This window comes from Nannospalax galili, unplaced genomic scaffold, assembly GCF_000622305.1.
Source record: "Nannospalax galili isolate Female #2095 unplaced genomic scaffold, S.galili_v1.0 scaffold1639, whole genome shotgun sequence".
Lineage (NCBI taxonomy): Eukaryota > Metazoa > Chordata > Mammalia > Rodentia > Spalacidae > Nannospalax > Nannospalax galili.
This window is the reverse complement of record NW_008343206.1, coordinates 1,678,976-1,694,184: the sequence shown is the minus strand read 5'-3', so window position 1 is coordinate 1,694,184 and position 15,209 is coordinate 1,678,976. Positions and strand designations below refer to the sequence as shown.

General features: G+C 47.3%; 1 protein-coding gene across 1 annotated transcript in view; it reads right to left on the bottom strand.

The window, feature by feature from the left end:
* Window positions 1–2,318: 2,318 nt before the first annotated feature.
* The window catches only part of LOC115071388 (keratin-associated protein 5-5-like), a 25,662-nt gene continuing 12,771 nt past the window's right edge, over window positions 2,319–15,209 (bottom strand). Inside the window, exons 2-4 of the mRNA XM_029566495.1 lie at window positions 14,701–14,810; window positions 14,034–14,536; window positions 2,319–2,686 (exon numbers count right to left, since the gene is read on the bottom strand). Of these exons, the coding sequence (XP_029422355.1) occupies window positions 2,424–2,686; window positions 14,034–14,536; window positions 14,701–14,810 (876 nt within the window). The 3' untranslated portion in view covers window positions 2,319–2,423. The remainder of the gene's footprint in view (window positions 2,687–14,033; window positions 14,537–14,700; window positions 14,811–15,209) is intronic.

The window sequence follows — 15,209 nt, the reverse complement described above, 5'->3', positions numbered from 1 at the left end:
TCCCTCCCTCCATCCCTCCCTCCTCTCCTTCTTTCCCTCCCTCCGGGAGCTGTGGGAGGGGCCACACACGGTCCCAGTGTATGGGGTATGTGTATGGAGTGATTTGGGGAAGCTCACCACAACATGGAGGCCAGATCCAGGCACTCTGCCAAGGTCTCAAAATTGTTTTCTTAATGCCAGTTTTTGATTGCTCATTGATAATATTTGATTGCTTATTGATAATATTTGATTGCTCATTGATAATATTTGATTGCTCATTGATATTATTTGATTGCTCATCATTGATAATATTTGATTGCTCATTGATAATGTTTGATTGCTCATTGATAGACTTTGTATTTTGATCTTTCATCCTGTAACTTGTTGGATTCATATTTCAACACCAAAAGGTGTGCTTGTAGTGTGATACCTTCCCGTAGACTTTTCTCCATCTCTGTGAGAAGAGTCAGTGTTATATAATCCTTCCTGGCTTGGAAACTTGCTTTTTGGTCTTATTATTCTGGCCACAAGTTCTGTGCAATGTGATGACAGTGCACATTCTTTTTAAAGAAATTTTTTTTTATTTTTAAAATATTTTACTTAAGCCAGGTGTGGTGGCACACACCTTTAATCCCAGCACTCGGGAGGCAGAGACAGGCGGATCTCTGTGAATTCAAGGTCAGCCTGGTCTATACAGTGAGTTCCAGGACAGCTGGGGCTACAGGGAGACCCTGTCTCAAAAAGAACAAAAAATTATTTATTTATTTAATATGTTTAATTGAATTTTTGTACATTTCATACAAAGTATCTTAATCATCTTTATACCCCCTTCCCATCCATCCACCCATACCCTCACCCACTGGATTTCATGCATTTTATCATATATGTTTAGGCATATTGTGATGGTTTGAATGAAAATGTCCCCCATAGGCTCCAAGTATTTGGACATTTTGTCCCCAGATGATGGTGATGTTTTGGGAGGTTTTAGAAGGTGTGGCTATCCTGGAGGAAGTATGTCACTGGGGGTGGGCTTAGAGAGTTCTTAAGCCTTGCCGGATCTCCAGTTGCTCTCTTGCTTCCTGTGCCTGTGTGATGATGTGAGAGCTTAGCTTCTGCTGCTCCTGCTCCAGCCACCTCCAGCCACCATGACTCCCTGCCATGATGGACTGTAATTCCCTTGGAGCCATAAGCTCAAATAAACTCTTCTTTCTATAAGTTGTTTTGATCAGCGTTTTTATCACAGCAACAGAAAAGTGACTTAATACACCTATCAAGTCAAGTTAGTGAGAAGATCAACTCTCCTCCACCCAGCAGTAATCAGTTGCCAATAGTTCTCTGGCTAAGGCTGGGGCCTGCTGCCCATTTTCCAGTTCTATGTTGGGTTTTTATCTGATTGAGTTTCCATGGATCTTGTGCATGCTGTCACCATAGCTGTAAGTTCATATGAGCAAGGTCCCAGGAGCCTGTAAGATTCTTGTTTCCTTGTGGTCATGCACTATCTTCCCTGGCTCTTACAATTTTTCTGCCCCTTCTTCCACAATGTTCCCTGAGCCTGGATGGGTGAGGTTTAAATAGGAGTCCTGTCCAGAGACTCACACTCTGCTGACTCTTATTCTTGTGGACTTTTGTGTTCTGTTGCATGAAGAAGAAAAAGATTTTTATTTTTAATTATGTGTGTGTGTGTGTGTGTGTGTGTGTGTGTGCATGTGATTAAAGGTACTTGTAGAGGCCAGAAGGGGTGATGGATCCCCTGGAGCTGGAGTTACACAAGGTTGTGCGCTGCCCAATGTAGGAGCTGGGAAACAAACTTGCGTCCTGTAGAAGAGCAGCAATGCTCTTTACTAGTTACTCCAGCCCCCTAACGTGAACATTATTTCCCTGACTTGATGCCGATCTTAGGAGAAACATCCCAGGATTTCATGGTTAATTATGTTAACTGTGGGTAGACGCCCTCTATCAACTGAGGAAATTCCCTTCTATTTCCCTGTGATACTGGCTAGCAGGTAGGTTCTTTTTCTCCATCTACTAAAGAATTAAAAGACAGAAAACTGGCTCTGTGCAAAGTGATAGTCAATTCCACAGATTTTATGGAATAGCAACAGCCTGGCATGGCAGGGCAGCAGTCTGGGAAAGATGGTACCTTTAACACTGAGACAGGGCACACTGAGACCAAGGCCGGTGAGAAGAGGATTTACTTAGTAGCTCTCAGATACATTTTGGATCTTCCCAGACTCTTCTTGGCCTGGGCTAAAGCCTGGCTAAACATACTAGGGAATGTGGAAAAGAGAGGCGAAAGTGCCTAGGGGCCTAACCCGAACCTATGAAACATAAATGTCATGGCAGTGACTCACTGCTTCCCCTCAAAAGCTGGAGTAGGAAGCCCAGAGCTCCCTGGGAACTGGCTTCAGGAGTTAAGAAATTGGTAGAGCCAATTATTGAGAACCTCAGATCTTGCACTGGCAGCACACAGGGACACAGCAGCTGGACTGGGAACAACATGGCTTGCAGCAGCTGGACTGACAGCAGGAAGGCCCACAACCTGAAGAACAGCAGGGTTTACAACAGCTGGACTGACAGCAACAGGGCTTGCAGCAGCTGGATTGACAGCAGGAAGACCCACAGCCTGAAGAACAGCAGGGTTTACAACAGCTGGACTGACAGCAATAAGGCTTGCAGCAGCTGGACTGACAGGAGGAAGACCCACAGCCTGAAGAACAGCAGGGCTTGCAGCAGCTAGACTGACAGCAACAGGGTTTGCAGCAGCTAGACTGACAGCAACAGGGTTTGCAGCAGCTAGACTGACAGCAACAGGGATTGCAACAGCTGGACTGACAGCAGGAAGACCCACAGCCTGAAGAACAGCAGGGTTTGCAACAGCTGGACTGACAGCAGCTGGACTTGCAGTCCCCACAGGAGCCACAGCCCCCCTTAGAACCCCCACAGGAGCCACAGCCCCCCTTAGAGACACCACAGGAACCACAGCCCCCCTTGCAGCCCCCACAGGAACCACAGCCTCCCTTAGAACCCCCACAGCTGGAGCAGGAGCAGGCGGGCACACAGCAGCACACGGGCTTGCAGCAGCACACGGGCACACAGCAGCTGGAGCCACAGCCTCCTGAACAGCAACCGCAGGTCATGGTTCTGGTGGTTGGTTGAGGATGGAGTAGGTCAGAGGAGCAGGTGGAGAGGGAGGTGTGCGGTGTGGAGCCTCTTGAGCCTGGGGCTTTTATAGTCCTGTCCAGGATCAGGTGGGAGGCTGCACATGGTCACTTCCTGGTTCCTGCTTGTGCCAGTCTCCCAGGGAAACCTTGTTTGTTTTCTTTCGAGTTGCTGTCCTCTAATTATGCCGCTATTGATAGAATTTCCTTAAAAAATGCCTCTGGGATGGAAGTGCACATGCTTCAAGTTCTGGACATGAGGGAACATGAGGCTCAGCGCTGGCGCAGGTGTTGTTAGGCTTCTTTGGATAGAGAACAACCAGTGCCAACGAGAGGCTTTCTGAGGCAGGCTCCCTGGCCTGTGAGCTCCCAGCATCCACCTCTGCAGTGGGGCAGACTCACGTCATCATTGAACATTGTGCTTTCACTCCAATCTTGAATTTCCCTCCCAGGTTAGGGATTTGAGCACAGCTCAACCACCCTACTAGCCCAGACAGGTGCTTCTGCGCTGGGCCCAGTCCTCGGATGGCTCAAATCCTCTTGAGGATGGACATCTGCAGAGGGACAAGCCTGTGTTGCTTCTCCTGAGATAGATGCAGCAGAGGGTATGGGATGGGCATGGTCTGCATGTTGAAAAAGAGTATCTTGGGACTGTGAACAAATGACCACCCTGAGCTTGTAAAACAATACAATTTCATTCTCCCCAGTTCTGGAGATCAGAAGTGAGAAGTGAAGGTGTTGTAGAATAGTGTTCCCTCCAAAGTCTTTGAGAGGACCCTTCCTTGCCTTCTGACTTCCCATGGCTCCATGCAGCCTTTAGTGTTCCTTGGCCATGACTGGGCCAGCTGGGGTCACAGGAAGACCCTGTCTGAAAGAAGACCAAAAAAAAAAAAAAAAAAAAAAGAGAGAAAAAAAAAAAAAAAAAAAAAAAAAAAAAAAAAGGAGAGAGAAAAAAAGAAAAAAGAAAGAAAAAAAAATCAAAGACCAAAGGATTTGTCAACATGGAGTGAATTTTGGTGGAATAATGAAGGTTTCCATTAGCTCTGTTCTTTTTTTTTTTCCTAACTAGTTTATTGGGTTTGCTAACAGAGCATACAGTAGGAGTTTATTTACAGAAGAGTGGGTGCTCCACATTTACGGCTGCACTGTAAAGTCCACACTTAAATATCAAAGATCCTGTGACCTCCCAACAGCTGCACAAAATGGTGAGAGAGGGGCCTCATGGTGTTCTCAGCTTATATATCCTTTGCCCCTCTCCCACGTGCAGCTAAGGTCGACTGATTGGGTGGGAGGGGTAAGTGACTCCCCCTTTGACTCCTGGATGAGCATCGGAAGGAGGTGTGACTATAGCCTGCTGGCATAGTGGTTGGAGGACACTTCCAGTTAACACTCTACCCCTTCCTCTGGCTCTTAACATTCTTTTTGCCAACCTCTTACACAGAGGTCCTTGAGCCTTGAAGGGAGTGGTAGGTGTGGGATGATCTTCCTCCCATTGTGACAAGGCACTGAACTTTTGGGTCTCTGCATCATCTGTTTTCCATGGGCTGTTGGTCAGTTTCAGTGGGATTCCATCTACTATAAAAATGCACACAGCCAGGCATGGTGCATGCCTTTAATCCCAGCACTTTGGAGGCAGAGGCAAGCGGATCTCTGTGAGTTCAAGGCCAGCCTGGTCTACATAGTGAGTTCCAGGACAGCTGGAGCTACAGGGAGACTCTGTATTGAAAAGACCAAAAAATAAAAACAAAAGCAAACAAACACACACACACAAAGCACACCCACACAGCGGCTGCTCTAATGACTTAGCCTATGGGTGTGACACAAAAGCCTGCATGGTACTTTAGCAGGCGCATCATTTCCATCTAACAAAGCAATTGCAAACTTCCCACTGGGGCCTGCATTTTCCCTGCTACAGGCGTTGGCCAGGTCGACAGTGCCAGATGTGTGTTCCACCCTGAAGAGCAGGCATTATATCTGATCAAAAATTTGCTGGTTGTACATGCACTGGATGCTCCACTATTGCAACAGCAGGAACATCTTGTTTGGTATGTTGACAGTGCAGCATTCAGGGTTCATTGTTGAGGAGGATTATAGGGAACTACTCTTGCCCAGTCATCTGCGTGTTGCCGTTTGGCACCATGAAAACCACCCATCTAGTGGCAGGGAGTTTCCAGCTTAGTCCAAGTTTGATTTCTCCCTCTCCCATGCTCACATCATGCAGTGTCTTCAGCAATACGGTTTTCCTGTCCACTTCTGGTGTACAAACAACATTATTGGCAATGGCCTTTATTGTTTGGGGACCTCTAGTGTCCCTCAGGCTAACAGCTCATAGGGGGCAACCCACCTCTGGCAATGGGATTTTCATTTAACATTCATATGGCTTCTGGAAGGGCTTTCTTCCAGGATGGAAGTTGGATAGCTTTAGTGTCAACTTGACACACCTGGGTTGAGGGAGCCTCAGTTGGGGACTTTCCTATATTGGACTGGCCTTTGGCCATGACTGTGAGGCATCTTCTTGATGAGTTATGTGGGAGGGCCCAGCCCACTGTGGGTGGTGCCACCCCTGGGCAGGTGGGCCTGTGTTGCATAAGAAAGCAGGCTGAGCAGGGGCCCGTGGAGCAAGTCAGTAAGCAGCATTCCTCCATGGCCTGTGCTCCAGCTCCTGCCTCCAGGTTCCTGCCCTGAGTTCCTACCTTGGGCTCCCGGATGAACTGTGACCCAGGAGATGTAAGATAAATAAACCCTTTCCTCCCCAAGTTGGTATTGGCCAGAGTGTTTTGTCATAGCAACAGAGAATCAAGCCAGAACAATCCCCGTAGGGGTCCTTCTGTGCTTAAGACTTTTTTTTTTTTCTTTTTACTGTGTATCTGGAGACTTTCCCCCTTTATTCCCACAGTCCTTTGTATAGTCCTTCCACCCCTTAACTACTCCCTTTCTTACATATTTCTCCCTTAATAACACCTTTATTCCACTATTCCTTCTTTCCCTTTACCTCCCTGTTTTCCTTCCATATTCCTGGTTCCTGCAGTTACATCAGGATCTGCACTCACTCATAAGGATTTGGTGTTAGGATCCACAGATGTGGGAGAACATACGTCTTTTGTTTTTCTGAGCCTGTGTTACTTCACTTACTATAACAGCTTCTAGATCCATCCATTTACCTGCAAATTTCATTAGTTTATCTTTCTATACTGCTGAATAGAACTCCACTGTGTAAATATACCACATTTTTGTTAACCACTCATCAGTTAAGGGGCACTTAGGTTGCTTTCATCTCTTAGCTATATTGTGAAAAGAGCAGCAACAAATATGATTCTTTAAGTGTCTCTACAATAGGATGAGACCTTTGGGTAAATGCCAAGGAGTGGTATAACTGCGTCATATGGTAGGTTAATTCTTAGATTTTTAAGAGTTCTCCACACTGTTTTCCATAGAGGCTGCACGAGTTTGCAATCCCACCAGCCCTGAATGAGCATTCCCCTTTCTCCACATCCTCGCCAGCATTTGGTATCATTTGTTCTCTTGATCCTAGACAGTCTGATTGGGGTAAGGTGATACCTTGGGGTGGTTTAAATTTGCATTTCCCTAATTACAAATGATGTTGAACACTTTTAAAGATGTTTCTTAGCCATCTTTATTCCTTCTTTTGAGAACTCTCTGTTTAAATCTTTAGCCCATCTTGTAATTGGGTCGTTTGGTTTCTTGCTTCTTTGTTTTTTAAGTTCTTAATATATTCTGGATGTTAAACCTCTGTCAGATGTGTCACTGGTGAAGATTTTTTCCCACTCTATGGGTTTTCTCTTTACTTTCTTGATTGTTTCTTTTGCTGTACAGAAGCTTTTTGTTTTAATGAGGTCCCACTTGTTGATTGTTGACCTTAATTTCTGAGCAACTGCTGTCTGATTTAGAAAGTCCTTTCCTACACCTATATCTTGTGAGTTACTGCCAATATTGTCTTCTAATAGTTTCAGGGTTTCCAGTTTCACCTTGAGGTCTTTGATCCATTTGGAGTTGACTTTTGTGAAAGGTGAAAGATAAGGATATAGTTTCATTCTTCTACAAGTGGAGATCCAGTTTTGCCAGCACCATTTGTTGAATATGCTGTCTTTCCTCCATTGTGTGTTCTTGGCACCTTTGTCAAATATCAGGTGCCTGAAATTGCACGTACTCATATTTGGGTCTTCAATGATGTTCCATTGATCTATGTGTCTATTTTTGTGGCAGTACCATGCTGTTTTTATGACTACAGCTCTGTAGTATACTTTGAGATCCAGTATAGTAATCCCCCAGCGTTGCTTTTTGTGCTCAGGATTGCTTTGGCTAGCCAGGATCTTTTCTGTTTCCATACAAATTTAAGGATGTTGTTTTTCTAATTTTGTGAAGTATGTCATGGGGATTTTGATTGGGATTGCATTGAATCTATATATTGCTCTTGGTAGGATGGTCATTTTCACAATATTAATTCTTCCAATCCATGAGCATGGGCGGTCCTTCCATCTTCTGATGTCTACCTCAATCTCTTTAACAATTTACAATTTTTGCTGCAGAGATCTTTGATATCGTTCAGGTTTATTCTAAGATATTTTTTGTGGCTATTGTGAATGGGATCATTTCCCTGTTCTCTTTCTCCATTGCTTGTTATTGGTATATAGAAAGGCTACTGATTTTTGTAGATTAATTTTGTAACCTGCCACTATACTGAAAGTGTTGATCAATTCTAGGAGTTTTCTGGTGGAACTTTTGGGATCTCTTAGGTGTAATATCATATTTTCTGCAAAAGGTGATACTTTGACCTCTTCTTTTCCAGTTAGTACTCCTTTAATTTCCTTCTCCTGTCTTATTGCTCTAGCAAGAGTTTCAAGCACTACATTAAAAAGGAGTGGAGATAGTGGACAGCCTTGTCTGGTTCCTGATTTCAATGGGAATGCTTCCAGTTTTTCTCCATTTAGAATCATGTTGGCTGTGGGTTTGTTGTAAATAGCTTTGATTATGTTGAGGTACTCTCCCTCCAGTCCAATTCCCTGAGATCTTTGCAACTGTTATTACTGATAAAGATTGGAAGAAAAAGGCCATTGATGCGAAGAAAGAGCCCGACCAAGGGAGGGTACACGGATCAGACCAATCAAGGGGAAAGGGGAAGAGAGATCCTATAAGGGATGGCCCAGGGATCCCATAAAACATCCAGCTTGGATCCTCCAGGGAGGACTCCCAACTGTGGGTCCCCTCCCATCCCCTTGGGAATTACTTTTTGCTCTAGTGGAGTTTACTGTTTGAGGCGTCCCTGCTCCCACTCTGGCAGTGGCTTCTCTGTTCCTGTGTCTGTTGCTTGTAGTTCCCCACTGTTACTTTTACTTTCTCCATACCCTGGATTTCTGCCTTTCCCAGATGTCCAGTTCTTTGTTCTTGCCATGGAATGAACTCAGCAGATCTCTCAGATGACCACCGCTTACCCCAAGGCCCTATAATACCTCCTTGGTGGATGGGGTACACTCTGTCAGTATGGTGATCCCCTCAAACCGCTGTGGAACAGAAAGCACGTCACGGTCTGAAAGTGTGTGCAGGGCAGGGTCACGTTCAGGCTGCTGTCTGTCCGTGGCTTTCCTGCTGGGCAGTGAAACTTGCAACTGCGGTTCAGCTGTCTTCCCACGAAGAGCTTCCTGCGTATGGGAGAAGACTGTCAGATGCCACCCTAGTTACTTTTCTCTAGCTGTGATAAAGCACCATGACCAGAAGCAAGTTAAAGAAGAAAGTTTATTCTGGCTTATGGCTCCAGGAGAGTCCATAATGGTGGGTGAGGCGTGGCAGCAGGCAATCAGAAATCTGAGAGAACACATTTCCATCCCCACCCAGGAAGCGAAGAGGCAAAGCCTCAATGTGGGATGAAGCTATGAGCTCTGAAAACCCACCCCAACGATGTTCTTCCGCCAACAAGGCTCCACCTCCTAAAGGTTCCGTAACCTCCCCAATGCCAGAGCCTGGGGCCCATTTCAAACCACCCACCTGCACCTTAGCCTCCTGTTTGGCAGAAAAAGTGGGCAAAGATGAGATGAGACAGAGGCGCTGGCTTGCCGTTTCTCACCGCTGGTGAGATGCCAGGGAGGAACACGTTAGGGCTGAAGAGTCCTTCCTGGGATCCAAAACCGGAACCCATGAGAAGGATCAGGCAGTGGGGAAGGAGAGTGAGACAGATGTCATAGAAGTTAGCCTGGGGGGCTGGAGAGATGGCTCAGCGGTTAAGAACACTGGTTGTTCTTGCAGTAGACCTGGGTTCGAATCTCAGCACCCACGTGGCAGCTAACAACTGTCTGTAACTCCAGTCCCAGGGGATCTGACAGCCTCTTCTGACCTCCACAGACATTGCACGACACACGTGCACTTACCTACATGCAGGCAATACGTGCATACACATTAAAAAAAAAAAAGTTAGCCTGCCCTCTGGTCCAACCTTTAGTACAGAGAAAGGGGAAAGCCATGATTTGGCATGCAAATGGGGGGGTCTTAGTTATGGTCCAGTACGGGAAATTATGACATTCAGGGAATACTCTGCATCTAAGTTGCTTAAGTTGGGAAAGATTTTCAAACAAGTAATGAAAGAGCTTCTATTGTCTGGCCCTTGAGACTATAGGACAGGAGCAGATGGGGCCAGTCTGAAAGTCACGGAGGCAGAACGGAGTGTAAGTAGCTATCCTTCTTGAGACAAAGACCCACAACCCAAGGAGATATGAAGGAGCCAGTGGCCTGAGGACTGGCTCATAGGAGGCCATGCCATTTACCTGCCACCCACAAAGTCCACATGAATATCAAGGACTGGAAGACAAGAGGAAGGGCAGGCATTATTGAGAGAATTGGACATGAGAGAGGTGTGGAAAAGGTAAATGACATGTACTGTCTTTTCTGTCAAAGGGCTAAACGAAGCAAAGAATGTTCCATCTCTAACAAACTTCCTAAAAACACCATCTGGTAAAACTCCTGCTAGAATTTAGAGAAGGAAAGTAGAGTAGGGAAAATGACCAGTGCCAGACCTTCAACAGAAGAAGACTGTGGCTATTCAAGCGCGGTGCGTGAGAGGCCTTCCAGAGGAATGGAAGCAACCGTGCTGCGAGTGGGGAGACTTAGACATCATGTGGGGGCTAAGGCATGACGAAGCAGATGCAGCTGCAGGGCTCTGTGTGTCTCATTCCTCTGGAACAGCTTGCTGGAGCAGGACAGGCTGTCTCAGACAGTTAACCCTGAGCCCTGGGACTGGCCGATCTGGCTGTGATTCTTCAATAAGGTTAGTGGCAGTCTCAGACACAGCTGAGGCATTCTATCAACTCCCTTCCCACTCAGCATTTTCTAAGATTAAAGTTTGTGTTCAAAGTTGCAGCCTGCTCTCACCGGCTGCATTTTGCTTAGTAGATGAACCATTTAATCAGCCAACTGCACAAAAATGTGAGGCCAAACTCTGACCATTCAGAATGAGGCACAGACCCCTTGTATTAGGGATGAAAACCTAGTGGGACCTCACTGGGAATGCTTGCTTGCTTGAGTTGGCATGGCTGCAGACCCGTCTGAAGAAGTAAAACTTTTTGCCTTGCTGACATACTTTGGATTGTGTAGTCATTTTCTTGAGACTCCAGACTCATTTCTAACACGTTATTCCCAGTTCACTGGGTCTGATGGAGCGGTGTTCACAGGGGATAAGTAAGACATTGATTCGGCAGGGGCCTCAGGACTGACATGGGCCTTCAGTGAGTTTGCTGAGGCCCATGGTGGTACATGATCTTTATGAGGTAGGGAGAAGTTTTGATGGAATCAAGACAGGATGAGGGAAAGGCAGAGCTCACCAAGGGTCCTGTCTGAGTCACTCAAAACCAATGCTTGACCAGATAGGACTTAACATATATGACAGAATGCATGAAGTCCAGTGGGGGGGGCATGGGGGGCATGGATGAGGGAGGGGCCTAAATTTGATTAAGAACTATTACATAAAATGCAATAGTCTTTAGACTCAATAAAAATATTTCTGAAAAATTGAAAAATCAGTCAATATTAATAAAGGCATATAAAATATACATTGCTCATTTTGAGTAACTGAAATTCTAACATATTTGTTGTTTTCAATATATTCTTATATGTTAATGTTATTGTTCCTAGTAATGTAATATTTTTGACTTGTACAATTGTTTCCATTTTAGAGTAACACTGAAGGTTTCTTTTAAGTCAAAAAAAGAAAAACACCAAAAAAAAATAAAAATAAACCCAACCAAATATATTACTGGTGACATTATGCTGGGCCTGTGTGGCCTGATGCACTGCCCAAGCTCCCTTACCATAACACGATGTTTTCCTGGAGCTTTCTGTTCATAGGTTGAGTTGGGAAGTACCTATTCCTGTTTGGTTTTCTAAGAGGGCTTAGAAATTATTGATGAATTTTATCAGTGAAACCATTCAGCCACATTTTAGGGGAAAGTCTTTTGTTTAGAAATCCAATTTCTTTATTTTATTCTTATGTTTTATTAATTTATTGTGTGTGTGTGTGTGTGTGTGTGTGTGTGTGTGTGTGGTTGGGTGTGGGTCCATGCCATCCAGGAGCAAGTCTACACCCTCCTGAAGGCAAGTGCGACGGAACAAAGACCACTCCAGGAGCACGTCAGAGGGCAGAACTTTATTTTTCAGCAGGCTGTATATACACACATTCATCCAATAACATGAAAGGGTGCCCATTGTGGACCAGGGGTAGCAAAGGTCATGCTGATCATGAGCTTACAACTAGCACTGGGGATCATGCGCTGATCACGCACCAGTCACGAGGTGGCAGACCAATCAAAGTGCAGTGGAAGCATGATGCAGTTTCAGGTCATCTGTAGGGAAAGCTGTGGAAGGAGGTGTGGCTGGGGGGGGGTGCCATGTGGATGGTGCAGTTTAAATTCTGATACAGAAAAGAGGCCTAAGCTATGAAATGGCCCTGGCAGGGCTGGAATTTGGCCTACAGGCGGAAAGGTGGTGGTTTGCATGTGTCATGGCGCACACGTGGAGGTCAGAGTACAACTTGTGGGGGTTGGTTTTTTTTTCTTTCTTCCACCATGTGGGGGTCCAGGGATCAAACACAGTTCCTCAGATTTGGTGGCCTTTACCCACTGAGCTGTGTTGCCAGTCCCAGAAATGAAGATTCTCTAACAATTAGAGGACTGTTCAGGCTTTCTGTTTCTCTTTGAATGAAGTTTGCTAGTTGGAGTCTTTCAAGTTGTGAATCTTCTTCGTTTCTTCGTTCAGGTCCCCGGGTGCGAGTCTAGGGAATTGTCTCCTTAGCCTTTGACTAGGTGGAGGACCAGTGGTGATGAGCTCTCCGTCATTCCAGTACCAGTAGTCTGCTCATCTTCCTTTTCTTGGTTACTCTGGTGAGAACTGTCAGTTTTGTTGATTGATTCAATAGACAGGCTTTGGTTTCCTTGGTTTTATTCATTTATTTACTTTTGATGTGTTTGATCTCAATTTCATTGGCTGTGGCCAAATATTTATTATGGTTCCTGCGCACTTTGGTTTGGTTTGTTTTCCTTTTTCTAGCCTTTGAAAGTGGAAGTTTAGGTTAATTTTCTTTCAATATAATATTAATGCTAGGACTTTCCCTCCAGACACTGCTTTATCTGCACCCCACTGGAGTGTTTCTTTCCCCCCATGTCTTCTTGCCTTTCCACATCCCCACCAACCTCCAGTGCAGGGGGTCCATGTTGCCCTGCACTGGTCACCCCGCCATGGTCATCACTAGCTGTTCACCTCCCTCCTCTCAGCTCTGTGCAGCAGATGTGCATAGCTCACATCTGACTCTAAATCCTGTGGCCTCAGATCCATCAAGTGAACAAGTATGACCATATGGGATAAGTGGATGAGGGCAGGGTACCCCAAAGTGGAGCAGGACTAGACTGTGGGGCCACGGTGAATATTCTCAGATAGAAAAGAACCAAGATTTTGAGGTGAGTAAATGATTATTTATTGGGTTTGACTGGGTCTTTAATGACACACTAGGAACAGGTTGGTTATGGAACTGGACACAAGATTTTCCCAACAATTTACCTGGAGGGGTGAGGATGTATCCCAAACCCTGGGGATGTAAGGAGGCTGAGCTTCCCTGGGCCTCCAAGGACTGGGATGAGCCAGAGGAAGATAAGAGGTGGGGTGGGGGAGCAGGAGAGAGAGGGAAATTGAGGGAGGGCTCTGCTGGGGAATGTCCAGATCCAACCCAGCAAAGAATGGGGGCAGGGTGTGGGGACAGGCCATACATGGGAGAGGGAGGGGCAGAGCAGTTTATTAGAGTGATTGGAGTCAGGGATGCAGGAGGGGCACTTAACTGGAGGGTGGCTGTGTCATTGAAGGAGCCACTGGGCAGGGTTCTGGGTCCTGGGGCTTCTGGAGTCACAGGCCAGAGAGCTGACCAGTGAGGCCCCAGGTCCCTGGGGTCACTGCCACTGCCTGGGTGCTGCATTGCTGCAGGGTTGGTGAAGCTACATGGGAGCCAGACCTCCCACCCTCCCCAGGGGAAATCTCCTGGCCACAAGATGCAGGAACTGGACGTGGGCCATGGCTGGTTCTCTGAAGTTCCTTCCATAGGCAGACACAAGCCTAGGGGGTTCTCACCTCTGTCCAGCTCCTCCACCTAACCGCTCACCATGTACAGCAACAGCAGCCCCAGCCCACCAGCTGCATCGTGGCAGAGATGAGGGGACATGGGCTGGACACATCCCCACCCTGATCTTCAGTGTTGCCCCTTGTGGGCACATGGACTTGTTAGATATCCACTTTCTCTGCCAGCAGCACTGTGCCAGCTGTTGGCAGCACTTTGGGGGACTGATCCATGGCTGTGGACAACCCAGATGCAAGAGGATTCTGGGAGCCCTGGAAGTCTATGATTACAGCCTCAGATCTTGCACTGGCAGCACACGGGGACACAGCAGCTGGACTGACAGCAACAGGGTTTGCAACAGCTGGGCTGACAGCAGGAAGACCCACAGCCTGAAGAACAGCAGGGTTTGCAACAGCTGGACTGACAGCAACAGGGCTTGCAGCAGCTAGACTGACAGCAGGAAGACCCACAGCCTGAAGAACAGCAGGGCTTGCAACAGCTGGACTGACAGCAGCTGGGTTTGCAACAGCTGGACTGACAGCAACAGGGATTGCAACAGCTGGACTGACAGCAGGAAGACCCACAGCCTGAAGAGCAACAGGGTTTGCAACAGCTGGACTGACAGCAACAGGGTTTGCAGCAACTGGACTGACAGCAGCTGGGCTTACAGCCCCCACAGGATCCACAGCCCCCCTTGCAGCCCCCACAGGAGGCACAGACCCCCTTGCAGCCCCCACAGGAGCCACAGTCTCCCTTGCAGCCCCCACAGGAGGCACAGCCCCCCTTGCAGCCCCCACCCCTTGCAGCCCCCACAGGAGCCACAGCCCCCCTTGCAGCCCCCACAGGAGCCACAGCCCCCCTTGCAGCCCCCACAGGAGCCACAGCCTCCCTTGCAGCCCCCACAGGAGCCACAGCCCCCCTTGCAGCCCCCACAGGAGCCACAGCCTCCCTTAGCGCCCCCACAGCTGGAGCAGGAGCAGGCGGGCACACAGCAGCACACGGGCTTGCAGCAGCACACGGGCACACAGCAGCTGGAGCCACAGCTTCCGGAACAGCCACCGCAGGTCATGGTTCTGGTGGTTGGTTGAGGATGGAGTAGGTCACAGGAGCAGGTGGAGAGGGAGGTGTGTGGTGTGGAGTCTCCTGAGCCCGGGGCCTTTATAGCCCTGTCCAGGGTCAGGTGGGAGGCTGCACATGGGACACTTCCTGATTTCTATTTGTTTTTCCCTAGTGAAGTCTTGTGTCAATGTAACATAAACATTGCTTTATCCTGTGACCCAAGCTTTCCTACAGACCTTCAGTACTCAACTCCCCCTGGGTCTGTTGCTTCTTGGGACAAACTCCATGCATCCCTGACCCAGGCCCTGGCAGCCCTGGTGGTGCCTTTGGCTGTTCCAGGTGGTACAGCATTCTGACTTTCTTGGCAGTGTTTCTCTCTCTCTCTCTCTCTCTCTCTCTCTCTCTCTCTCTCT